The 27,973-nt window shown below is 50.3% G+C and overlaps 1 protein-coding gene across 1 annotated transcript; it reads right to left on the reverse strand.

The window, feature by feature from the left end:
• Window positions 1–965: 965 nt before the first annotated feature.
• ZNF77 (zinc finger protein 77) lies at window positions 966–27,627 on the reverse strand. The gene is made up of 4 exons (XM_026481010.4): window positions 26,670–27,627; window positions 4,869–4,995; window positions 3,651–3,831; window positions 966–3,228 (listed from the first exon to the last, which is right to left on the reverse strand). The coding sequence occupies exons 1-4, from the start codon at window positions 26,670–26,672 to the stop codon at window positions 1,533–1,535; spliced, it is 2,007 nt and encodes a 668-aa protein (XP_026336795.2). The 5' UTR covers window positions 26,673–27,627; the 3' UTR covers window positions 966–1,532.
• Window positions 27,628–27,973: the final 346 nt, after the last annotated feature.

A 27,973-nucleotide genomic window follows, 5' to 3' on the forward strand; every position in this document is an offset into this window, starting at 1 on the left:
CAAATATGCAACAGATTTGAAAACCTCAGTAATGTGGCTTCCATGAAGCAATGTAGAGAACCACATGACAAAACAAACCAAAAAACCATTGTTTTGAATCACATATTAAAAATAAAAAACCACTGGGAAATCACATGTAACAACAAAGTAATTAAGCACACTGGGTTTGTCTCTTAGATAGCAGTCAGCTAGGCAGCTATAGAGGGGAATTCCCACAAACTGCCAAATACACTCACAAGTGCTTATTCCAATTATGGAAACATCCAGAAGGAAAATACGGGGTCAGGGCAGCCTCTACAGTGCAACCAGGGAAGGAGGTTTCCTGCATCTGAGGTTGCAGCATTAAATCTTGTCAGGGGGGAGGCAGGACACAGATCTATCCTGAGGGACAAGATGCTTACCACAGAAATCATGTATTAGAAAAAGCATGGGAGATGAAGGGGTGTCAGGATGAGAGAGATCCACACACACGACAGCCTGAAGAGGTGGCCTCATGGACACAAAGGGCCACAGGGCAAGGCACGGAACTGTGTGGCCCTGAAAACCAAGACGGTCCATCGCAGAAGAACTTGTGGAAAAGTCTCTGGAGTATGCTAACAAAAACTCACGTCAAACTTGTGTTAGGTTGGGGGCTGCTCTAGACAACAGGGCAGAGGTCAGGAAAATGCACTGTGACCCAGGCCCACGTGGGTCCCCACACATCTCTGCTTCCTGACTGAAAATCATGGCTTCTTCATGCAGTTTCTCTCCTCAGGGCCTTCATCTCAGAACCGCAGAGGGAAGGGCTCTGGGACATGTCATCTCCCGCCTCACCATGCTCACGACATCCAGTAGAACAAGCCAGACACTACTTTAATCTTCATGCCACAAGGTTTCTCCTCTCGATGCGTCACGACTGACGAACAACCAAGATAAAGGGCAATCAGCAGAGGTCAAAATAAGAACATTATCCAAGGACACTGTCAGCTTTCCAACATCCCTGCACATTTACTAATTTCTGTGGGGAACACAGGTGTGGTATACAGCAGCAACAAGCAAATGTAAAGATACATCGTTCAATCATAAAGACTGAAAGGAAGGGTAGATACAGAGTCAGAATTTCCAGTATCCACAAGAGGGGACAATATATATACACAAATCACTTATCACCCCTGGGGCCAAAGACAGTGTAATGGAAGTGAGATAAGTTTTATATAACTGTACAATTTTTTTCATTTGTGAAATAACAAAATATATTTCATACAAAGAGTGCGTAGAGGAATATTTTATTTTAGGTATTCCTGTCAGCAACATGCAGGGGAAACGAATACAACAGAGATCCCTGTTATGGATGAGGCACTTACGAGGCACAACCGTGCTTGTAACAAATAAAGACTGCTGTCCAGCCCTGAGTTTCTATGTACAAAATATACGAGGTGCTACACCTGAAAGTTTTCCAGCATTCTTTACATTCATAAAGTTTTCTGCCAGTGTGTCTGATTGGATTTACGAGATTTTAAGGACAGATGAAGACTTCCCCACAGTCCTTGTATTCAGGGTTTCTCCCCAGTGTGAGTTCTCACGTGGGCTCGCAGGTTTGTGGGGTACCTGAAGGCCTTCCCACACTGCTGACATTCATAGGGTCTCTCCCCAGTGTGAGTCCTCACGTGGGCTCGCAGGTTTGCAGGATACCTGAAGGCCTTCCCACACTGCTGACATTCATACGGTCTTTCCCCGGTGTGAGTCCTCACGTGGACCCGCAGGTTTGCAGGACACCTGTAGGCCTTCCCGCACTGCTGACATTCATAGGGTCTCTCCCCAGTGTGAGTTCTCACATGTGCCCGCAGGTTTACAGGATACCAGAAGGCTTTCCCACACTCCTTACATTCATAGGGTTTCACCCCGCTGTGCTTTCGCACGTGAACTTGAAGGGAGGAGTGACAGCTGAAGGCTTTCCCACAGTGCGGACATTCATAGGGTCTCTCCTCAGTGTGCGTCTTCACATGTGCTCTCAGATTGGCTGGGTACCAGAAGGCTTTGCCACACTGCTGACATTCGTAGGGTTTCTCTTCACTGTGCGTTCTCACGTGTTTTTGTAAGGACGAGGACCAACGGAAGGCTTTCCCACACTGCACACATTCATAACGTTTCTCCAAACTGTGTGCCCTCACGTGTCCTTGAAGGGAGGAGTGACGAGTGAAGGCTTTCCCACACTGCTGACACTCAAAGGGCCTCTCCCCGGTGTGTGTCCTCACATGTTCCTGCAGCGAGGTGGAGCTACTGTACGCTTTCCCACACTCCTTACACTCGTAGGGCTTCACTCCACTGTGCATCCTCACGTGTCTTTGGAAATATCGAGGATGTCTGAAAGCCTTCCCACACTGCTGACACTCATAGGGTCTCTCTTCGCTGTGCGTTCTGACATGTTCTCGAAGGGATAAGGAACAACTGTAGGCTTTCCCACATAATGTACATTCATAGGGTTTCAGTCCACTGTGTGTTCTCACGTGTCTTCTAAAGTATTTGGGACAACTGAAGGCTTTCCCACATTGCTGACACAGATACGGTCTCTCTCCAGTGTGTGTCATCATGTGTCCTTGCAGGGACGCAGGATACTTGAATGTCTTCCCACACTGCTTACATTCATAGGGTTTCTCTCCACTGTGCGTTCTCACATGTTCTCGAAAATATGAGAGGCAACTGTAGGCTTTCCCACACTCCACACATTCATAGGGTCTCTCCCCAGTGTGAGTTCTCACGTGACGTGTAAGGTAGGACTGATACAAAAAGGCTTTCCCACACACGTCACACGCATGGACTCTCTGTCCACAGTGACCCTTCACATGACCCTGAAAGGATGACAGGCAAGTGAAAGCTTTTCCACATTTCTTGCACTCTAAAGATTTTTTATTACTGAGACTCTTCAAGTCTCTCTTAGATGCTGTCCCAGTGTTCTGATGTTCGTAGGGTTTCTCTACGGGGTCTGCATCCGTGTGAGGGCTGAGCCTTGAGACACAGCTGCAGGCCGGCCCACATTCCGCACAGGGACTAGGTTTGTGTCCAGGCTGAGATGTTCCTGGATTCTCAGGGAAAGGACCATCTCTGAAGGCTTCCCTACACTTAGCGCATTCACAGGATTTCTCTCCAGTAGGACAATCCTCAAGCACAGTAAGACTTGGAATCTGCTTTACGGTTTCTCTGCACCGATTACCTTCATTGCTCTCCCACACACGCTTCGCCCAATGACTTCTGGTCAAAACAGGAAGGCACACTGTTAGGGAATAATGATTATAACCCAAGTCCTTATTAATCATCTACTGATACTCATTAATGGTTATCTGACTACATCATGACCACCTCCAGGAACAGGCAGGTTTGTGGCACCATCTACACAGCTATAATGTAGAAGCAGCTAAATGCTCAAAATAAGGGCCCCTAAGAGCCACAACTGTCAGCACTTTTTACGTGTGGGTTTTCCTGATAACTGTTTTGAACTGAATTGTATTTCTGATGGTCAGTACCTACATCACATTTATTACGATACCATGCTGTGTGATTCCAACTACACAACTGCCGAGCTAGGTTTATACCTTTATACCTTCTTTTATTTCAAGTTATTCTAACAATTTCCCAAGATCCCCCTTTCTCCTTTGGGAGAGAGAGGCACTCACCTTAAACATCTCTCCTGAGACTGGGACTGATCTCCAATGTGATGAAACACCCAGTTTTCTCCAAAAAGAGCCCAGGAATCATTTCTTATAAATCTTACTATTTTCTCTTCACTGGATAGTTCATTTTCCAAAATACTCAGCTGAGTCCTCGATCCACAAGGTTTAACTTGAGTGCAACAATCTGCAAGAATTGGGAGCAAAATTTAATTTCTTGGGAATGATCTGATGTTTAAAGGTAAGAAAATTAAGAAAATAGGCCATATGTGGATTTCTATTCATATACTGATCCGAAATGTAAATGAGGTTCATCAGGAAGAATGAACATGTGATCACAGAGAAGTTCGAAGGATCCTACTGATTTGGGATTTGGGCAGTAAGAGGAAAAGTGTATGAAAAGGCAGCCCATTTACTCAGAAATACTTCAAAATCGATGGAGACTAATGTGAAGATAAGTGTTATCAGAAAAGTAAAATAGGAAAGAAATGGGCGGGATACATACATGCACATGCTACCTCTATGAAGGATTACAGAAAGGCTCACCACGTGAGTATAGATGGATGAACTGTCTGACACAGAAGCAAGGTAAGGGACAAACATCACCCTTCTCAAACAAGGACTGAGTCACATTCCTAGTGGACATGTGCAAACGCCATTCCCTTCCAAGGGTAGCTGGAAGGCATCGAGGCCCTCGGTGAAACCTGACTGCACTGTCCCAGCTGCCACTGGGAGGTCAGACAGTAGGTGTGGTTGCCGCCCAGCCCTTGGAGAACAGCCCAGCATGAGGGAGGATTTGAAGGGCAACAAGCAAACTGGAAAAGGGGCTGTTAATTTGGTCTTCAAGGTCACTGAAGATGATGAAATGTGAGTTTAACTGCAGCATGACTATCACGAGAAATGTGGATTAAGCACAGTGCATCTTTCACAGAAGTGAGAACCACAGAGCAGGGCTCACTGCCCCAAAGCAACACTGGAGACCACATTCACATTTACAAACCTAGGGACTCTCACACTTGGATCAAGACTAATAGAGAGTCAATTTAACACATGAAACTTTGTCTTCACGGGAAAGGTCTGTGACCCCGCGTGGTTTCCATGAAGGCTTGGACCACGTCTGTCTCTTCGCCAACGTACCCCCATTCCTCGGCCCCAGTAAGATCGGACACTCGTAAGAAACATTCGTTCCCTAAAACTCTGGTGAAGGGGTGGAGCCATGCTTACCCAGGGAGGCCAGGTTCCTGCAGGTCTCCAGCATCACGTCTCTGTAGAGCCTCCTCTGACCCCCGTCCAGCAAAGCCCACTCCTCCGGGGTGAAGTCCACAGCCACGTCCGCAAAGACCACCGCCTCCTGAAACATCCCACAGATTCTACTCAGCAACGCTCCCTCCTCACCCACGTGTGTGGGAGGTGGGGGCGATAGGCAGGGAACTGCACTCCACTCCTAGGACCCGAGTCACACCCGTGTGGGAAGTGACAACACCTCCACTGCCATGCCCCCACTGATGGGAAGGGCTGGGAACCCGAAGCACGGGGTGATGGCGACGGCTGATACAGACTTACATACACCCCAATACAGGCTGTTCTTACTGAGACACAGCGGATCTGAGCACTCCAGTTCGGTAAAGAAAGAAAAATCAGACAGCACATCTTTGAGTTGCCCAGAGATGATTATTGCCTTGTCAGCCCAAGAACTGGAACCAGAAGGTCAGGATGTTGTGGACACCTGACTTGAGCGGCTCTCTCCTTGGGAGGCAACAGGGTCAAGGAGCCTGGTGTAGTCCCCTCTACCCCGGCAGAGGCAGACGTGACCCCTTCCCCGGATTAGGTGGACTGTGAGCACGGACACAGGGCCCAGGGGCCCGACACACCTGATTCATAAGAGTTCTGGTTCTTGAAGAATCATGGAAGTTAGAGGGGCCTCAAATAAACACCCCAGTGCCCAGAATTCAAGAAGGGCACCAGAAAGAAAAGTCCCCGAGGAATTGATGGTACCAGCCACTGAAGACTTTAATAGAAAAAGAAAACAAGGCTAAGCCATACCTTCAGAGCAACAAGGGATGACAACACACTCGTGAAATACAGAATTTAAAAAATTATTTTTTTAAAAAAAATCAGAGATTGTCTACAAAACTATGTTCTCAAACCTTAATGAAAAAAAAAATCCAATATGCCAACCATATCACTTAATAGGAAGATAAATTCTACTTCAACTGTGGCTATAACTGGGGTTTGCTTATCACACACCTGGTAAGCCCTGTATTTTAAATATATTTTAAAAATTCGTATGACAACCATGAAAAATAAAAGACAACAATATAAAGAAAAATAATATGGTCAAATAGTGGGGAAAGAATATGAGCAGATACTTTTCCACAGAAAATATGCAAGCGGCCAACAGGTTCAGGAAAAGATGCTAGACGTTAGTTATCAGGGAAATGGACGTCCAACTATAAGCAGACGCCCCTTCAAAACCACTAGAATGGTTATAAAGAAACGAGTGTTGGTGAGGACATGAGGAAGGGGGAATTCTCATGCATTTCTGCTGCTGGGGATGCGAAATTTCCTTTGGAGGAATCTGGTGCACCCTCAAAACGATGAACACCGAGTTACCATGCAATACGGCAACTCCACTCCCAGTACCGATCCACCCAAGCCAATTAACCAACACCAACACTAATTTCCATATACTCTCAGCAGCTTGATTCAAAGTAGCCAGCAAGTGAAAACCACCCAACAGCCTACGAACTCTCTGAAAATGAACAAAGGAGATGTGACTCAAATGAAATTAGAAGGCCACAGGGGGAGATCCCACCAGTACCACTCATCCTCCATTGCACTCAATAGAGACAACCCTGGACACACTACTGCCCCAGTAGGAGAAAGGAAGGAAGATGTCCTCCTACCCTGGCAACAGCCCAGCCAGTGAGAGATCGTCACAGCCCAGCCAATCAGAGACAGTCACAGCCCAGCCAATGAGAGAGTCACAGCTCAGCCAATGAGAGACAGTCAAGCCCAGCAAATGAGAGACCATCACAGCCCAGCCAATGAGAGTCACAGCTCAGCCAATGAGAGACGGTCAAGCCCAGCCAATGAGAGACAGTCACAGCCCACCATATGAGATGACGCTGCAGGCAAAACCCCCAAGTTTGCTCCAGTGGATGTCTGGTTTGGAACAGTCCCTCACAACAGCCCCTCTCCTCTATAAAAGAGAAAAGAGAGGTCGCCCTTTGTTCTCCAGACCCGCCTGTGGTTTTACATAACAGAACTGTAAATCTCGGGGCACCTGGGTGGCTCAGTCCATTGAGCATCTGCCTTTGACTCAGATCATGATCCCAGAGTCCTGGGATCGAGTCCCGCATCAGGCTCCTTGCTCAGCAGGGAGCCTGCCTCTCCCTCTGCCTGCCTCTTTCTCGCTCTCTCTCTGACAAATAAATAAAATCTTAAAAAAAAAAGAATTGCAAATCTCTGCTATTACCAAACAAACCCATTTTTGCTAGTAAAATAACTGGCAGGTTTACATTTAACCAACTGAGCCACTCAGGCGTCTCTGGTAGGTTTTAACTTTTAAAGTTAACATTACATGATCATCAGCCATTCCCTGACTCTTACAAATCAACTCCAAATTGTCTTTAAAGAAAATTCGGGTCTTCCTCTAGATGTGGAATCCACCCAGGTAGCATTTAAGTCTATGTTTATTAATGAGCAGAACCAGTATCTTTTTCCTTTAGTTAAAAGAACCAGGATAGAATACGAAAATATGTCCACTGCAGCCAATTTGGCAATTTTGCAAACCACTCACACATCCTAGATGAGTCATCTAAAAGAAAAAACGCTATAATTTTTTTAAATTTAATCACTTTTTTTTTTATAGTAAACTCTATGCCCAAGCAAGGTGGGACTTGAATTCACGACCCTAAGATCGAGAATCGCACACTCTACTGACTGAGCCAAATAGCCGCTTCAAGACCACTAAAATTCCTAATTTTCAACTCTGGCAAATGGAGGTTCCTAAACAAATCCCAAACCTGACTCATTTCTCCTATTTTTGCAGATGCCCAGGACATCAGAAAAAAGATCACTACCAACTTCAGCGCTCCCACGTCTGCATCCCTGCAGCCAGCCTTTCCAAGGCCTCCTCATTCCCAATGATCGAGCTCCCAGGAAGGACAGGGGCCCTTCCCGGTCTTCCCTTGTAATCAGCTCGAAGAAACCACTCTCCACATTGGGAATGAATCTCTGTCCTTGTTGGCACATGCCCAACCCCTTGCTGTACACCAACCCGCACCTAGGAGGACAACACAACAAACAGTAGGAGCCCCTGACGAACCCCAACAGGTTCCTGTCTCTGAATCTCTGAACCCACTCCCTTTTGTCTGGGTCCTTTGAGAGACACACCATTTTCGACTTAGTTCCTAAGCCCCTATGCATTTAACTGGGCGGACACTTTTTAAACAAATGTTTTTGTCCTAAAAGGGGGAAATTATTCTAGAATTTAATAACAGTAATCAAATAGCCAACCAAAGGAAATAAACGACCCTTCCACATCCTTCATCTGCTCTGTCTCTGACACACTATAGTGGAGACTGGGGACACCGATGATTCGTCTCACTTAGATCACCTGCCATCCTCTTCCTGGGCAAAAGCCTCAACTGATAATGGCAGAGTCACAGTGTGCCTCCCATCAAGATTAAAATAGATCCCTCAAACCATCTCCCCAGAATTCATCAATAACCTATAGATAAAGAAGTCCTTTAAGACACCAAGCCCATAAAAGAAAATTACAAGCTCAGAGGCCCATCATCCCATACACTAGTCCCTGTAATGGCCTGTTTTCACCTGGGAGAAAACCCAATGGCCAAAGATGGAGGTTTGTCTAGAACCTCTGAGCAATATATACCATTGTTAACCCTTGGCACCCTGTTCTTCCTAACCTCCATGGCTACGGACTCAACTCCTTCTCTATGCAAATTCCAGGAGGACTACATGACTCCACGTTTTTACCAACAGAATAAATAAAATTAATAAAATCAATTTAATAAATTTAATAAAAATTAAATAAATTAATAAAAATAATTAATAAAGTAAATTTAAAAATTTTCCCCAAGTCTGAAAACTGCCAATATTCAACCGGCTACTTTCAGACCTAGGGCCCTGGTTTAGAACCATCATACAATTTAGATTTTCACGTTACTTTTGCTTTCATAGTCGTTACCTGTCAAAGCATTATAAAAGTATCCAACAAGGAGATAATCTCCAGGGATTACCACCTTCATAAATAGGGACTGGATATGAAGTGCTTGAGACTCCTCCCCTCTAATCCTTCTTGTTACTCAAATATGGTCTGAGCTGCTTTCCAACTGCTATGCACTTTCCCTATGATGTGGGACATCACAACGAGGAAAGGTCTTTCCTGGCACCAAGGAATAAAACCGGTAAATATGGAAAACTGATTCATAATCAAGGATGCATTTGAGAAAAGATCTCTATCAAAAGAGGGAAATGTAAAAATTAATATAGGGAAACCTTGCTAAGAATGGAGTCAGGAGGGGCACCTGGGTGGCCCAGTCGGTTAAGCAACCAACTCTTGATTTCAACTCAGGTCACGATCTCAGGATTGGGAGATCAAGCCCTGCATCAGGTTCCACATTTAGCGGGGAGTCTGAGAATTCTCTCTCTCTCTCTCTCTTCCCTTCCCCCCCTTCAGGCTCTCTCTCAAATAAATAAATCTATTTTAAAAAATGGAACCAGGAGACCAGCAGGTGGAGCTCCCACACCCTACCACTCATGTCAACTGCAGACCCAACAGTTGCAAGTGGATACCACTTTACTATGATAACAGGAAGATTATTTCCCCACGTGGCAACAGCGCAGCCAATGAGAGACAGTCACAACTCAGCCAATGAGAAGCAGCGATACTTCCAAGCCCAGTTTGCTCCAGTGGACTTTTTGTTTACAACAGCCCCTCCCCAATTCCCAGTTTCCTCTATAAAAGAGCTGTCGCTGCTCTGTTCTGTGGCTTGCCTGTGGTCTCACTGTAGCCTGCTTTTCAGAATTGCAATTCTTACGTATTTCAGAATGAGCCCATTTTTTCTGCCAAAATTAATGACAGTTTTACTTTAACTCACTTCAATAAGCAAAATGGGGTATATTCATACAATGGAATATTATTCAGCAATGAGCAGAATTGAAGTACTGATCCAGGACACAAAATCAATGAACCCTGAGAACATTCACAGGCTTCACAAAGACCATACACACATGGTATGATATCATTAATACGGAATGTCCAGAATAAGCAAATCAATAGAGAGAACGATTAATAAAATGTCTAGAAGCCAGGGCTAGGATGCATTAGAATGTGGAGTGACTACCACTAAATACAAATTTTCTTTACGGAATTATTTAAATATTTTATTTTTTTAAGATTTTATTTATTTATTTGACAGCGAGAGAGACAGCCAGCGAGAGAGGGAACACGAGCAGGGGGAGTGGGAGAGGAAGAAGCACGCTCCCAGCGGAGGAGCCCAATGTGGGACTCGATCCCAGAACGCTGGGATCACGCCCTGAGCCAAAGGCAGACGCTTAACGACTGCGCCACCCAGGCGCCCCAGGCACCCCGGAATTATTTAAATATTTTTAAATGAGAGTGTGAGGATGGTTGAACAATTCTGTAAATACAATAAATACCACTGAACTTTATGCTTTAAGCAGATAAACTTCAAGGTATGTGATCCGTAGCTCAGTTAGAGCTATTTAAAAAAAGATAGTTATAGAGGGGCACCTAGGCGGCTCAGTCACTTCAAGTGTCCAACTCTTGATTTCAGCTCATGTCTTGATCTCAGGGTCATGAGACTGAGCCCCACGTCGGGCTCCAGGAGTCTGCTTGAGAGTCTGCCTTCTCCCGCATCCCCTCCCTCTACTCACATGTGCTGGCTTGCTCTCTCTCTGAAAAAGAAAAAGTCATAAAAGCTAAAAATATATCCTCCTTAATCTTTTGGCAATTTTATTAAAAAAACAATCAAATTTAGGCAAATAAAAGGAAGTATGAAAAAGAAACAAAATTACAATTTCAGAGACTAAGCAGATGGAGGAGATAGTACAAACTAGCTGTGGGAAGATTTTTTTTAGATTTTTTTAAATTTATTTGGGAGACAGAGAGAGAGAGAGAACGAACGATTGGGGGAAGAGCAGAGGGAGAGGGAAAAGCAGACTCCACACTGGGTGCAGAGCCCAATCCCACGACCCAGAGATAACAACCTGAGCCGAAACCAAGAGTCGGATGCTCAACTGACTGAGTCATCCAGGCACCCCAATTTTTTTTTTTTTAAGTAGGCACCATGCCCAGCATGGAGACCGACACGGAGCTGGAACTCACGACCCAGAGATCAAGACCTGAGCTGAGATCAAGATTTGGATGCTTAACCAAATGAGCCACCCAGGGCCCCACGGGAAAAGATGTTTTAGAATAGAAGAAGAGGAATAAATGTATACAAATTGGTAACATACCTGAGATGATTCAAGGTAATAAGGACGTCCTTGGTCATTACGGAAATGAAATCAGTAGATTCAAATATCCCTACACTTTATCTAAAGGCATCTCAAACGGTACGTAGGCCAGGTACCCAGCATTTAAACATCGGTGACTCCCAATTGTAGAAAGGGATCACAGAGTATTACCAAGATGGGAAAAGGACCATTCAAGCAGTACTGAAAGGCAACATTCATAAATATAAAGGCAAAAGTCTGTTTAGAAGACAATCTTACAAAAAAAAAAAAAAAAAAAGAAGACAATCTTACACATATATGATAGATAACATTAGAAGACAAAACCAAGTCTGTTTTATTCTAGAAATGGATTTGATATTGACTCCTCTATGAGTACCATTTGCTCCACTAATGGAAAGACGAATGAACCACAGGCTTCCAATCCACACATGCTGAGGCCATGCCTGTCTCATGTCATGGTGCACTAATGACAACTGACTCAGAGACCAGCTGGGAACGTGCACCATCAGGGAAAAAATGGTGTCTAAACGAGACCTAGAGCCAACCCCCTATGTGACTGGTACCTTCCAAGGTCAGGAACAAGTGATGAGGAGGCATATCCACAATTCTACGCCTGTGAAGGCCTGGCCAGTGCGGCAACGGAAAACAAGAAACTGGCGAGAGATTTACAAAAGGAGAGGAAAACTTCATGATCAGCAGGTGATCAGATGTAGTGTTTAGAAACCCCAGGATCCTACAGGCGAAATTATTAAAGCATACGGGTGAGCCTAGCAAGAGCGCTGGTGAAGGACCTATCGTGGGAAATCGAACGCAGCCTATGTGTGGTTACTGGAACAAAGCGACGTTTTAAGAGACCATTCAGTCTCCTTCTCACCAGGGACCCGGGCGCCTGCCAGGCCACTGACTGTCACTGCCGCGACAAGTGCCGTCAGGCTCTGGAGGGAAGAGGACCAACACGACGTCCTGTTTCCGCAGGAGCTGACAGCGTCTGGGGTTCAGAGGCCTTCAGAGGCTTCTGGGATAGAAGCAGCCCGACAGCACCACCAGGCGTCAGCCGCAGAGCAGAGCACCCCAGCCAGGTGACAGGACAGAGCAGCACTCGCTCCAGGAACCGCCACGACCTAAGTGTTGCTTGCATCTGGCCAGGACAGTTCCTGGAGAAGCACCGTCCCACGGATCCTGCGACGCTCTGAAGCGGGATCATCAGCGCCCATCAGGTCAGAAACCAGACGAGAACAACTTTCGGAAATTGCAGAATCGGCCGCCAGCAGACAAAGGATCGGCACAGAGAGCCCTGAGACCGGGCTGTGTTGATGCAGTGCAGCCTTGTAAAGCAGCACCTGCACTCTTCCTGCTTCTGAGCTGCGAACACCTGCTCCTCCCTGCTGTACTTCTTCCCTCTGTGTGTCCTCCACCTCCCCAGAGAACGCTTTCCTTCTCTGTCACCTGTCACCACACCCACAGAGGCTTTGCCCCACACCGCAGAGTTCCGGGCGACGCCAGCTGAGGGTCGTACATGGAAACTCACCCTGAGGCCAGCGACCCGGAGCCAGGATCGGATCCCACAGGTCCGAGCTCAGCCCCCCGAGACGGCCCCCACCCTCCCACACACACACGTCAGACCCCAAGCGCAGGTGACACCCGGGTTCCCATGCCCCTTCCTTGGGTTCCAGTAATTTGCTGGAAGGGCTCACAGAACTCAGGGAAACACTTACCTATGCTTTCCAGTGTAGGAAAGGATGGATAAAGGATACAGATGGACAACCAGACAAAGGGACGCACAGGGGGGAGGTATGGGGAAGGCGCGTGGAGTGTCCATACTTTTCTCTGGATGCCCCACCCTCCCCACACCCCCACGTGCTCACACACCCGCTTCTACTGGGATTTTTATGGAGGCTTCACCCCGTTGGCATAACGGACCATTAACTCCACTTTTAGCCCCTCCCCTTCTTAAGAGAATGGGAGCAGGACAGAAGCTCCAGCTTCTGATCACCGCAGGTCTTTCCGGCGACCGGCCCCCACCAGGAGCCATCCAGGAGCCCACCCAGAGTCGCCTGATGCAACAAAAGATGCTCCTATCCCCCAGCAAGTGACAAGGGTTTCAGGAGCCCTGTTATCAGGAACCGGCGGCAGAGACCAGTATGTACTTTCCAAGTCTCGCGAGCCCGTAAACACAACGGGTGCTACAGGGCAAGGAACGTCATCGGACCCGGAGACGAGGAAAGAGAGACCATGAGTAAACCGGGCTCAACATCTCTCGGGGCGCTTTCCTGGTCTGGAGGGGGCTTCCTGTCGAACACAGTGTGGGTCATTTCTCAGGCAAGAAACGCTGAGAGCTCCAGGTTCATGAAGAGATGTGGCTGTATGAGGTTATGTTCACAAACCTGCCTTAATAAAAGGTGAACACACCACGCTCCTGCATTTTTCGTGAAGGCTGCTGAGCTCGGAAAATGGACAAATACGGGGAATATCACGTAACCAGTGTTAACCATCGAGATCTTACTTTAGTGGATGTGATCAGTTTTCAAAGATGGATCGAGTCTGTTTCAATCACTCGTCTCAACGGAGCAAAATACTAAGTGAACAATCGTTCGACTACATTGTCCAAGTTTCCAATTAATGGAGCTCTCGTGCTACATAAAGCCTTCACCTTGTCTTTCTCTTGATCCCTGAGGCATAAATTGCTTCAGAGAAGGTGAACCAGCAGGTGGAGCTTTGTAAATAATCCTCCTTGTAGCTTCTTTTTAGTCTTCAATGGTGAACTGCTTCTCTGTAGTACACAGATACGGTCTACCCTTGTCTCTTGTTTGGATCAAGGTGCGTGTGCTCACAAGAGCGTTCACAGCACGTGGAACAGGAGAGTACAGTCACCAGTCTGCCAAACACAGCTGAGGAGAACGCTGGTTCCTGCTGAACACACGTCTCTGCTGCACGTAGCAGGATGGGAGCAAAAGATGCCTTCACGTGTCACTGTACTGTTAGAGACGACGAATGTAATAACTCCCTCGTTACCTTCTCCTCTGTGTTTTTAGTTGTTAGGTAAGTTAGCTTTTCCTAAACGTGAAACCCCATTTCAAGTCTTATTTCTTTTCAGACTCTTTTCAAGCATCCAAATGTTACTTCTCACCCCGAGCGACTAACTGGTAATGATAGACACAGACCTCTCTCGGGGCGCCTGAGTGGCTCAGCCATTAAGCGGCTCAAGTCATGATCCAGGATCGAGCCCCACATCGGGCTCCCCGCTCGGCAGGAAGCCTGCCTCTCCCCCTCTAACTCCCCTTGTTTGTGTTCCCTCTCTCACTGTCTCTGTCAAATAAACAAATAAAATCTTAAAAAAAAAAAAAAAAGACACAGACATCTCTCTACTGCTGAAAGGCAGTACATGCTTGATTTTTTACAACCCCTTGTAGAGAAAACTGATGATGTAGTTTTAGTTAAAGACAATATTGTAATTCTTCCTTTACTCATAACTCAAATTTGATTATGTAGGTCACACCCAAAAAGAATAGAAAGATAATCATAGAATCAGATTTTTAGGAAGTTTCCAGAATGCAAACTCATCAATCTCAGGGTACACTTAATCACTAGAAACAAGCAGTTGGAAATTAAATATTAAAAAGAGACTTTTTTAAAAAGACTGTATTTATTTGAGAGAAAGAGAGAAGAGCATGAGTGGGTGGGAGGGGCAGAGGGAGAGGGAAAAGCAGATTCCCCACTGAGCAGGGAGCCCAACGTGGGCTCAATCCCAGGACCCTGCGATCATGACCTGAGCCAAAGGCAGATGCTTAACAGACTCAGCAACCCAAGTGCCCTAAAAAGAGACTTAACATTAACCTTTATAACTGCTATTAAACTAATTGTCCCCATGGCTGAAAATATGTCTAATGGGAAGATGTAAGCTGATTTAATGGAAAACCTACAGAACGTTATTCCATGACACAGGGCATAAAGAAAGAAATAGATGCCAAAATGAAACCATAACGTCAACTCTCTCAAAAGGTCAAGAGTTTTAAGAAAATTTCAGTAAATCTACAACCAGGTTTGTCTGGGGTTTTGTTATGGAATTTGTTCATTTGTTTGTTCTGTTTGAACTTAAAAGACACTACTTCTTTTTTCCTTTTGTAAAAGACTTTAAGTCATCTCTATGCCCAACGCAGCTCCAGCTTGCAACCCCAAGACCGAGAGTCGCGTGCCCTACCAACTGAGCCAGCCAGGCAAGACTTCCTGCACTGAAATGTAAGGGAATTTCTAAGAATTGGGGAGCTAGGTTACAGAACAAACTAGGGGATTTTACCTAATAGAAATCACAGCCTTTTAAAGTATATTAATATGAAAATACAAGAAAACCTCACTTAGAACTGAGTGGGGAGGCCGCAGGGGAAGCTCTCAATCCCTGAACTTCCAGAGCAGCACCTCGCAAGTCTACACTTTAGGTACGTTACTGCTCCAAGAAGAGGATGGAGGAAGGTTTCCTCCGACCCTGGCAACAGCATGACCGATGACATGGTCACAGCTCAGCCAATGAGAGACATATACAGGCCAGCCAAAGAGAAACAGTCAATGCACAGCCAATGAGATGGTCACAGCTCAGCCAATGAGAGACATATACAGGCCAGCCAATGAGATGGTCACAGCTCAGCCAATTAGAGACAGTCTCAAGCCAGCCAATGAGATGGTCACAGCTCAGCCAATGAGAGACATCCACATCCCAGCCAGAGAGAAACCAAGACACGTGGAACCCCGTTTGCTCCAATGGACATTTTCTTTGGAAGAGCCCCTCCCAAGCCCTCCTCTCTCCTATGAAAGAGCTTCCTTCCCCAGACTTGCCTGTGGTTTGGTTGTGGCTTACATGTCCCATATTACAATTCTCTGCTATTCCCAGATGAACCCAGTTTTGCTGGAAAATAGATGATGGTTTTACCTTTAAGGTCAGTGTTACCTGACTATCACCACGGACCAGAGCAGACCCCAGCCTCTCCAAGCTGCTGAGCGCACCGGTGCGGGTCCCCCAGTGCCCACCGTGCTCACTGCTTTCTCCCGACCCTGAGCCGGGGGGTAAGCGTCGTCCTGGGCTCAGAGCCCGCTCCCCGCCTGCGCTCTGCAGGGTCTCTGGGGACCCGTGTCAGGGGCCTGTCCTCTCTGACTACTCATCTGGCTTTTGTTCCAGCGCCTGGATAGAACTGGGCTGTTGCTCTTGGGTCCGCGCCTGACGGAAATGGGCGGGCCTTGGTCTGATTTCTTCTGTAACGAGGCTACTCCTCTAGAAACCGTGTTTAGAAAATTCTTTTGGGTCTAGAGAAAACCACCAGGAAATGGATTCCGCTCATCAAAGCGCTGTGAGAGGGCGCCCGACGGGGACCCTGGCCAGTTTTAGGTTTCAAAACCATGGTCGCGGTTCGCCTGGGTGGCTCAGTTGGTGAAGCAGCCGACTCATGATTTGGGCTCAGGTCATGAGATCCAGCCCCAGGTGAGGCTCAGCGCTGGGCATGGTGTCTGCTTGGGATTCTTCCTCTCCCTCTGCCCCTCCCCTCTCCTCACCGTGGCCTGCTAGGAAGCTTTCTCTAAAAACACAAAAACAAAACAAAACAGAAAGGAAAAAAAGAAGAAGAAACATGGTTCCACCTAAAATGCACTGCTAACAACTTAACCAAATGAACTAAAGTAATTTAGAACTACGATGGCCTTTATGGGGAACTTCCGATCTCGATCTCCCCAAACTTGTTTTACTGAAAATTAAATTAGGAAGTCATGATTCCAAAACACTGAATACGATACACATTTTAATCGTACCTCAAGACCTGCAAATATTTTCAGGAATCTAAGTTCGCCTCCTTACAAAAGACATTTGAAATTAACTGAGGCAAACAACCGAGAGAAGACAAATGGCTTCTGAAGCGTCTTGCTCTCCTGCCCGGCTTCACGGTCTGCAGATATGCGGCAGCGGCTCCGCACCGGGCTCTGCCTCCAACCACCTTTCTAGAAACTCCGCTGACCTTCCCTGGTCTTCTGACCCTGCCCTTGCTCCCTCCTCACCTCTGTCTATTAAATCCGAGCATCTTTAAAGATAAGGCTTCTCCCAAATGTCTCACGTTCCCTGGACTGAGGCAGAAGTGCCCTGAGTGACTGAGAACCCCCATATCTTGCTGAAGAACATAACACAGCTTTTCTCTCTCTTTTTTTTTTTTCTTAAAGATTTTATTTATTTATTTGACGAGAGAGAGCGCGCGAACACAAGCAGGGGGAGCTGCAGGCAGAGGGAGAAGCAAGCTCCCCGCTGAGCAAGGAGCCCGATGTGGGGCTCGAGCCCAGGACCCCGGGATCATGACCTGAGCCGAAGGCAGACGCTTCACCAACTGAGCCACCCAGGCACCCCCATAACACAGCTATGCAACCTGCCAACAGTTTCCCTGATTTATACACGTTATTCCCCATGCGTGTTGGTGCAGGCCAGGCCACACGAGAGATGACACTGACCCAGGAGAGAGGAACAGACGCCTCTCTTCTGGAAAGACATGATGACACTCGCTGGAAATCCCCGCGGAGCAATTACAGAAGCTTTTCCCAACACTGCAGACTCCCACCCAGTCCTGCACACCAAGCCCGTGAACCTGTACGTGGCCGCTACAAGGGACTCCAGCTTGGCTTCCATGTAACCGCGGGTCTTTCTTCACATGTGGAATCTACCCAGGCAGCAGCTGACGGGCTGAGCCGGGATCTTTCTTTTTACTTAAAAGCACCAGGATGGAATGGGAAACCGTGTCCCCCGCGTATGTCGTTACTCTGGGAAACTAGCTCACTCAACAGCCCACAAGACAGACAGCTGAAATTCTTAACTTTCACCTCTGGCAACTGAAACCCCCTAAAAACCCACATGTCCACTGGTTTGCACTGTTCTTGCAAAAAGCCAGGACATTTGAGAAAAGATCATTACCTGCCTCGATGCCCCGGGTGCCCGGAGCCCTCCTCCCAGCCATTCCCAGTCCTTCCGCATTCCCACCGGCGGGGCTCCACCGACCACAGGGGCTCTTCCCCCGATTCCCTCTTGATGGGCTTGGAGAAACCTCTCCCCAGATGGGGAAGGACTCTGACCGTCCTTGTTGACCCCGGAGCTACACTCTTGATGCCCGAGCCCCTGGTGTCAAGCAGCCCCCGTCACAGGGAGCTCACGTCGCTCCCGTAGTGGGGGGGTCTCATGAACCTCGACAGGTGCCTGTGTCTGGACCGGTTCCCTTTCACTGAGATCCTGGGACACCGACACCATTTCCACGTGAGTTCCTGCGCCTCTGTTCACCTCCTGCTCTCTTCCCTCAGAAAGGATCATGCAGGACTTCAGTCTCCCAAAAAGGGAAAGTCACTCTAGAATTGGATGAAGGGACTCAAAATACCTCATCAGGGGATGAAAAGGCCTCTTGAACATGGTTTATTTATCTCTTGGCACCCTGCTGTTCCCAACTCCCACACGCTGACATCCTTCCCACTGAAAGCAAATTTTCAATGTAATGGAACTACGCAGTGCATTTTTCGTATTTCAGTTGTAAGGATGGCGAATGTGATTTGCTTTCATTTGAAAGTAACAGAAATACACTGGGGCGCTCAGACCCAGGGCTGCACAGTCGTTCTGACTTTCCTTGAATCTTAGAAGCCGATCTGGGTGATGGAGAATTTTGCAGGCTCTACTTTGTTATGAATCACGGATGACTTCATTCTCTGCTCCCTTCCCAGACTCTTCACAGGAAGACAGAATCCACCTGTTACAGCTTTCTGCCTTCCAAGGACATAAAGTCCCTAAGGAAAAACTGCACTTTCTCACACTCAGGACTGACACACAGGGCGTCTGATCCGGGAACGAGCACTACATTCGGACCCACATGAAACTCCCACGACTGCTGAACGCTGACGGCTCAGCTTCCGACTCCCCGTGTAACCTGCGGCGAGTGCCTCTCACTGACGCAGTGCCTGTGGCTTATGGATGGGTCTTATTTAAATACTGAAAACAGCAGGGCGCCTGACTGGCTCAGTCAGACCATGCGAGTCTCGGTCTCAGGGTGGGGAGTTCGTGGGTAGAGAGATTACCTAAATACGTACATACACACGTAAAAATAAAGATAAAATAAATGAAACTGAAAATGGTACATATCGTGATTCCAAGTCCCTGGAAGGCAACACGCTGCGTTACGTGCCCTTAGTCCGGGCTCTGTCCGTTCGCCACGTGTAAGACCACAAACGTTCATGCAGAAAGTCAGCATGCCTGCCAGGGAGCCCATGACCTGATTATTACGGAGACAATGAGGTGCTCTTACCTCCAATGGGGATCAACTAAAAATGGCGCCTATGACCCAAACTTATTAGATGCTGTGCTTTAACTGTCTGCTCTGGCATCATGAAGTTTCCTGGCTCCAGGGGCACCTGGGGGGCTCAGTCAGTGAAGCATCTGCCTTCGGCTCAGGTCATGATCCCGGGGTCCCGGGATCGAGTCCCACATCGGGCTCCTGGCTCAGCGTTGAGTCTGCTTCTCCCTCTGCCCCTCCTCCCTGCTTGTGCCCCCCCCCGACAAACAAACAAACAAACTAATTAATTAATTAATTAATTAAAAATGAAGTGTTCTGGCTCCAGACGTGACTACCTGGAGGCCAAAAGAAACCATTTTGCTGATATTTCTTCAAAAAAAAAAAAGAATAAAAGGGGCACCTGTGTGGTTCAGTCAGTTAAGCGTCCCAACTCCTGATTGTATTCAGCTCAGGTCATTTTTCAGGGTCGAGAGACCAAGCCCCACGTTAGGCTTTGCGCTGAGCATGGAGCCTGCTTAAGATTCTCTCCCTCTCCCTTTGCCCCTCCCCACACCCCCACACTCACACGCACCCACTCTCTCTCCCTCTCTGAAAAATAACAAAACAAACAAACCAAAAAAAACAAAAATGAAACACTGCTCTAGGAAACCACAGGCAAACATCTGTCTTGGTAAAAAGGTATGTTTTGCCCAAATGATATTTTAGAAAATTTCTAAGAGATACCCAACAACTGGGTCCAGAGAAGGACGCACAATATTGTAAATCTGGTACCTCTTAGTCCAGTAAAAAAAGAGAAGTCTGGTTTGGACGTAAAAACAATCTGGCCCCACCAGGGAGTTCACAATTCCCACAAGTCACCACTGGACGTCATGAACCCACGGGCCTGAAACAACATGTGCTCGTTAACGGGTATGAACACAGAAACGTTAATAAGCCACACAGAGTGCACACCTGCCAGGTCCCCCCTGTGCACCGACAATCCAGGGACGCCTGTCTGCACAAATGGGTGTCACACAGCTCCCTCCATCAGGGAGGGCGGGATGTTTTAGGCACGGTTTGTAGGTTTTCTCACTGCACCGAAGCCTTTCGTGTCGACAGGCCAGTGCGGGTCCTGTGGCTGCAATTCTCTGAGCAAACGTCACCTCTACCTGGGGAACAGCTCGCACGCGTCACGGTGACCAGGGCGCCCGTGTCACCAGCCAGGGCCTTCAGCAGCTCTGTTCTGTAAGGCCACGTTTACACGGTCACAGTGGGCACCACCCTCAGTCCTCGGACCCAGCGGGACGCACTCACGTCACTACTTACACTCAACTGACACGCTGTGCAGAGATGCCCCCGAACACGGTGTCTGCGAGCCCCACGGTTGGTCCTTCCCAGCCTCATTCCCTCCCCTCTGGAGCCCCCCCACTCCCACCACGGAGACCTCACAGGACGTCCACGGCCCTGGCCCCCCTCCTCTGACCTGCAGCAGACAAAACGCCCTAGGCTTCAATACTGGAGAAGACTGGTGGCTTCGATTCAGAACCACCGAGCTCTGGAGAGCGACCTTCACGGCGCCTGCCCAGCGGAGGAAGACGACAGCGGGACTCCCACCACCTGGAGTCTCGTCCCCTGAAAAGTCACCTGCAGGTTCTCTCCAGTCGCGCTGGAAGGGCCCCCGTCGGGATCTGCCCCCGACCCTGGTGTGGCCACGCTCCACGGAAGGGGCTCCTGGATGCAGGTGACACGTCTAGACTCACAGCACAGCCTGCCCGCCCTGCACACCGCGTGTGAGGGGACAGTCAAGATTTCCTGGATGGCAGCCTACGACACCCGCGCCCCAGGCTTCCCGGGATGTTGGACCCTGGCCCGGGTTCCTTTCCCTCATGCTGCATCTTCCCTCCTCCACGGAGACACATGCCCTTGTTGCATGTTCAAGACCCTTGCGGGAGGTGGGGGACCCTTTCTTGGGGTTCTGGCCTTTCAGGAACAGGCTCACTGGCACCCATGACAAAGTCATCGTCCTCTTGCCTTTTCTCAAGTGTCAGGCTCTGAAATCACAGTCGTTCCCTCCCCTGAACTACTAGGGGACGCGGGCTTATTACCCGAACTCACGTCTCTCAGCGCACAACCGCACAGGCTGTCTTACTGGGCAACATGTGGTTCCAAACAGTTCTGTGCAAAACAACACCTTTCGAAACATCTTCGAAGTTCTGCTACTCTTCCAAAAACCTGACCGGCTAAGCCCGTGTTCTGACCTGCACTGCCTCTTCCCGAATGGCCCGGCTCCCTCCTCGCCCTGAGCTCCCTGCAGCAGGGACCCCCGGGAGCCACACAGCTTTGCCTCCACGGCGAGAACGTTCCCCAGGCTGGAATGGGGGCCAGGAAACACGTCAGTCGGCTGCCTCCACACCCAGGGTCCTGGGTTAGAACTACGACACGATTTGATCCTGTTTTGTCTTTTACCGCCTGTGAATTTGTGAGAACGATGCAGACAGTGAGCAGATTCTCTGCCGTCTTACACTCCTGATAAACCTGCAGACCAGACGGCAACGCCTGGGAGTGTCGCCCTCCCGTCCTCCTCACTGCTCAGGGGTGGCCTCCGCTGGCTTCCACTGCTACGCACGTTCCCGCCAACAGAAGACACACCACCAGGAGAGGTCCTTCCCTGAGCTGAGGGAAAACCCACTAAGTAACGCAAACCTCCCTCTTACTCAGAGATGCTTCCTAGGAAACATTTCGGTCAAATGGAGGAAACGTAGAAATTCACACAAGGAAAGCCCATCTGGGATGGAGTGGGGGCCAGCAGGGGGCGCCCTCGGGACCTGCCCTGGTCCTCACTGGGCGCCCAGCAGGAGGCCCAGCACCCTGCAAGTCTACACTACTTTCCCTGGGACTTCACTGCCCCAGTAGGAGGAAACCAGCCTCCAGCTCCAGCACCACCCAGCCCATGAGAACAGCTCCCAGTTTCCTCCAAGACCCCTGTGTTCGCACAGCCACCCCGGCCCCTCCTTTCCTCTCTGAGAGAGCCTACCTCCCCTCTGTTCTCCAAATTGCCTGCGGTTTTGTGGGGCCTTATACGCCCAGAATTGCAATTCTCTGCAACTGCAGAATAAACTCAGTTTGGGGGTAAAATAACTGACCGTTTTAGTTTTCAAGTTACTGGTAATTAGAACAGTTGGCATTAAGAGAGGGATGGACGAATACCCTGTCAGAAACCAGCGGATGCAGTCACAGGCCCCCCTGGTTAGGGAAGGGGAAGCAGGTGCTGCGGGGCAGGGGCAGCGATGGGGACATTTGGGCGCAGGGCCCTGGGAAGACTGCTTCTCTACGGGGGATCATTTCCCTTGTCAACTTCGTGGACCAGATCTGAGTCCTGCGGATTTCGCAGTCACAGGAACAAGGAGAACACTCAAGCAGGAAGAGCCAGCAGGTTACGACCTGAGCCAAGGAAGAGGTTTCCGCTGGAACAAAACTAGCGTGATCTGCACGGGAAGCGACGGGGAAGTGCAAGTTTACTGCAAATGTGAAGAGTCCATCCACGCGGACAACGGAGACATGACAGCCCCTGGCCTGGAGAAAACACCAACAGCAGGTAGAAAGGGAAGAGCACGGACGTCCACAGCGTGCGAAGAACGCACGGGAACTCGGGAAGCAGGCACCCAGGTTACAGGCGACAACACGCTGGGAACGCTTCCACAGAAGGCGAAGCCCCACACGTGACAATGAGGCACCCCAGCGGGGATCCGAGAAACCCACGTGTGACCCAAGCGGATCCTGTGTCCCGCACCCGAGCCGGACAAAATGAAGCCGGGTAGCTCCCCGCGCCGGAGCGGGGGACGCACAGGCTGCCCCCACATCTGCGGGTCAATTTCACATCCCCCGCATCTACAATATGCACATCCCCCAGCGCGCCAGTATTTATTGTGCCTTTACCCTGGGAGACAGCAGTGGTGCCGACAACAGCAACGGATGAACGTGGGGACCCCGCGCCCCTCAAGGCCCAGAATGCAGGAGTTCACTGGGTGACCCAAGCTGCAGACACCTGCCCGAGAGAGACACACAAGGGTTGAGCAACCACACGGCAGCCATGACATGCACAGGGGCAGGGCTGACATTCTCCGACCGCACCTTCCACAGGGCGAAGTCCTGTGACACGAGGACGGTGGTGAGGACTACCATCAAGCTCCATCTGCAAGGGGCAGGACACTGGCCACCTTGGGGCAGCACAGTGGCGGACGCTCACACGCGAGAATATAAAGAGCCTAGTCCTGCAGATACGGCCCGAAGACAAAAGCTGTAAGTGTCGCCCGCACCGGACTCACCGGGCAGCAAGAGCCTGTCCGGGACACACGCGGGAGCAGACGCAAGTGGGAGCCAGCGCAGGTCAGCCGCCGGCTGCGCCCACACAGCACAGGAAACCCCACGGCAGAGGGTCAATCCCGGTCCCGCGATGGGGGCCAAGCTCTCCCTGCTGACACTAGCCCAGGGTGGCCGCTGCCAGGGGAGGAGGAGGGACCCTGAGCTCCCCGGAATGAACCCTGCAGCTCCACACACCGGGGGCCCCTCCCCCTCCGAGCAGAAACGGCCCCTCCTCCAGGGTCCCGGTTCTCACCAGGGAGGAAACCCTCACAGCTAGGTTCTGGCCCCTATAAGCTCCGCATTCATCGCCGTTCCAACAGCACCTGAACCCAAGGAGCCTTCCCTGTGTCTGACCTTCACAGACGTCCTCGGTTTCCACAAATCCCACGTAACTCCACCAACTCCATGGCCGAGGCCAAACCCATCATCAGTGCACAGCCCCAGGGCGGCCCCAGCTGGCCCCACCAGGGGCAGGTGCCTCTCCTGTTCCACGCTCTGCGGCTTCTCTGGGCATCAAGGGCTCCTTCTGCAGGGGTCCTTGGGGCTGGAGACCGCCCGCAGGGGAGCAACACCCCACTGCCCCTTCCTTCCCCTCCCACCAGGCCCAGCTTTAGGTGTGGCTGGTCCTCAGCCCAGGCGAGGCACCTGCTTCCAGCACCCTGGGTCATTTAAATGGGACAAAAACCCCAACCTAGAGTGTGAAGGGCAACGTGCAGAATCCGTCTTCCCGCCCTGTGCTCAAGGATCACGTCGGAAGAGATGTTCCTGGGCACGTTTATGGTTTCCAATATATGGACACTGTTTATCCTTTTCACAAAAGAGGTACCTGTTAACTTTACTCTCATGATAGCAAATCACACGTCAGAACTGATCACATCTCAGTTCACAGAATTTCCATGTATCTCTGACCACGAGCAATAAACCGGAAGTGGGTCAGGATCAGTGTCCCAATCGCCGACGCTGTATGAACGCTCACTAGCATTTGGACGAATCCTTTAATCCATGCCTCCACCCACCCAGCATGAAGGTGTGGAACTCCATGCAGTTTACCCCCAAACCCTAATGCAGAAGGACATTTTCTGGACTGAGGCACTTTTCCCCCACTGGATGTTCTCTGGATAAGCCCCAGAGTAACACGAGTCAGCAGGAAAAGCAAGACGTGACCCACTGACCACCCTCCATGCTAAAGGGGAAGAAAGGAGGCAGAAAGCATGCCATCATTTTACACCTGCTGAATGTGAGCTGCCCAAGAGCGAGCTGTCAGTACTGAGCTAGACAGGACAGTGCTGCCCCAGAGGACAGGCAGGCTTGACCTGAGCCCTGTGCTCCTGGGCAAACATCTCTGGAGGTGAAAGGAACTGCCTCCCCTCCCCTGCTGGGGTCTGGAAAACAGCAAGCTGCAAAAATGGCCCCTTCCCTATTCCACCAAAATAGGACTCACAGGGAAGTGTCCCCTGTTCACCCACTACGGGGCCGAGCACAGACCCTCCAAAGCCACACTGTGCCTCATCCACGACTCGCTCAGCTGCTTGTCCCCACCGACCCACAGGCACAGAATGCCTGCTGCCCCAACGCTGGTCTGGCTTCTCTCCTTCCTCCCGACCCTGAACGTGGTGGGCCTGCCCTCTGCCCGGGCCACACACAGCCCCTCCTGGGGACAGGCTGGCCTCGGGGAACTCCCGGGGGCATCATCACACCTGGTCATGCCTGCTCCTCCTTACTCCTCTCTGGAAGAAACCCCTTTTACACAACGCTGGAGACACTTGCAGGTCTTATGCTCACAGTGTTGGCCCTTCTGATGTAGCCCCCCTGCCCTAGTGCACGGCCCCTGCCCCCCAGCCTCTGCCTTCATCCTTCTCCATACAAGCCTCTCCTCACTGAATTCGCATGTTTCATCCGACACTGCTGTGACCCACTGTCCGGCACTGTCCCTTTCCCGCCCACACTTTCCCCAGGCGACTGTCCTGCCCACAGGCCGGACTGTGCCTCCCCCCCCCACCTGGTCAGAGCAGGTACTGAGAAGCGGAAGGAGCCACTGCCCACCCGAGCAAAAGAAGCTCTGAGCACAGGGAGGCCAGTCCTCTCCAACCACCTTTCTGCCACCGCTCCTCTTAAAGAAAAGCCCCGTTTCTGCTGACTGGAGGTGCTGGAGGGTCTCTGAGACTCGTCTCTCCTCGAGCAATCTTTGGAATGTTAAAAACAAGACAACAGACCCAAAATGGAGTTCCTCCTACTCAGCTCCTTGTCACCAAACCAAGAGTTAACTTAATTGCAGTTTCGGCCTCTCCCAGCAATGGAATCTTAAACCCGTCCATCAGGAATGAGCCGGTCAGCGGCAGCGAGCTCGTGGGGCAGCTAGACCCCCGCCATCCCGGAAAGGTGACCTGCCACGACCATCCACTATTTCTCTGTTCGAACTTCCTGCTCCCACTCCTGGTGCCTGTAAAAGTCTTTCATTTTGCGCAGCTCCGCCGAGCTCCTTTCTGTCCGCGAAATGGCACGCTGCCCGATTCCTGAATCACTGAATAAAGCCCATTACTCAGCTGAATTGTTTTTTATTAGGAACAAAGTGTCCTTAACCAAGCACGGATTTGATATTGTCTGTCAGGTCGGGGGGGCCACCTCAGCCGCCCCCTTCTTGCCCCGAACCCTTGACCGTCTGCGCTGGGGTCCTCCCGCCCTCCCTCGAACCCCCACCCAGAGGAGGACACGGCTCTGGACCGGGAACAGGGGGAGGGGCAGGGCGCTGAGACCCCACCCCCGGCCGAGGGCACAGGCTCGGGTCGGGACCCCCAGGGGCGGGGCCGCCCGGGCCAGGGCCACCTCCAGCCGGTTCCGGCCGGTTCGAAGCGGCCTCTCCGGGCTCTAGCCGAACCCGCGCACTCACCATCTCGCGGCCCCGCTCGGGGCTCTCCCTGCGTCCAGCCCGCGGCTGTGCGACCCAGGCCGCTGAGACCGTGGAGGACGGGACAGTAGCGGCCGTGCGGGGCAGGTGCGCACCAGCGCCGGGGCAGCAGGGGAGCGATGGACACGAGACTGGAGCGCGCCCTCCCCCGACCTGATTGGACGGCGCTCCGGGCCCTGCGCTCTGATTGGACGGCACTCCGGGCCCCTGCGCCTCATTGGCTCATCTTCCGGGCACCGCCCCCGGAGCCGGGGCTTGCGGTTAACCACCGACTGGGCTTCTGCGCCTCGGCACCGCCCCTGCAGCCCCTGATTGGACAATCCTCCCAGACCCTGCCCCTGCGTCCTGAATGACAAGCCGTTCGGACACACGTGGCCTACTGGCTTGCGCTTGGCTCAGAATCCTCTCCTAGCGGTCGGCCCCCGGCCGCTTGCGTCTTCCTCCTGGACCGTGAAATCCTGACTCAGTTTACCCGTGGAGCGCCCCTTGTTGGGAGCTTGGAGCGGAGGGGACAGACCGAAGGGGTTAGTGAACCCTAGGGTCAAGGGTTGGACTAGGGGCAAGGTCAGAGCCTAGATGGGCCTTTTGTTTAAGAACAAAGATCCTCAACAGTGACGTCACTGCGAGCTGGGCCGGGTCGGTGGGTTTTGACCTGTGACCTTTCACAGCGAGAGGCCCCGACCTCTCTCCCCGTCCGCACCTCTGGGGCTTGAGGTCAGCAAACCGCGCCCTCCCCACCCCAGAGAAGTGGGAACCCAGCTCTCCAGCCTGGCACAGGATCCCACTCAGCACAGCCACAGTGTGAAATGTTAGAATTCCCAGATGTGCATTTTCCTCTTCACAGTCAAGAGCGCAAGACTATAAAACAAGTAAAAGCATGTACTGGGGGTCTTGGGCATTGCACTCTGGGAGACAGAGTCAAAACCCAAAGTGTGCTCCAAATTGCTAGCGAGGAGCGCAGGCTTATAAAGGCGAAAAATACAAGGTTACATAAGTTGTTTTGAAAGAATTATGATTGGTGCTGGCAGAGTTTGAACTGACTATCTAATACCTGATTGGCTCTTCGGCTAACAGGCATTACATTATCTCTATTTCAGTCCCCAGTAGGAAGATGTGTTCCAGGAGCTGGTCCAGTGGCAGTCGACAAAAGTCAAAAGTTCATGGTGTTCTGAACATTGAAACAGGAGATGTGCATAGGTCCTGCTTCCTCAGTGTCCTTCCGACTTTTTTTTTAGTGACTCCTTTAGGGATGCCTTCTTCATATTAAATCTTCACACCCTACAAGG

This window comes from Ursus arctos, unplaced genomic scaffold, assembly GCF_023065955.2.
Source record: "Ursus arctos isolate Adak ecotype North America unplaced genomic scaffold, UrsArc2.0 scaffold_14, whole genome shotgun sequence".
NCBI classification, from domain to species: Eukaryota; Metazoa; Chordata; class Mammalia; order Carnivora; family Ursidae; genus Ursus; species Ursus arctos.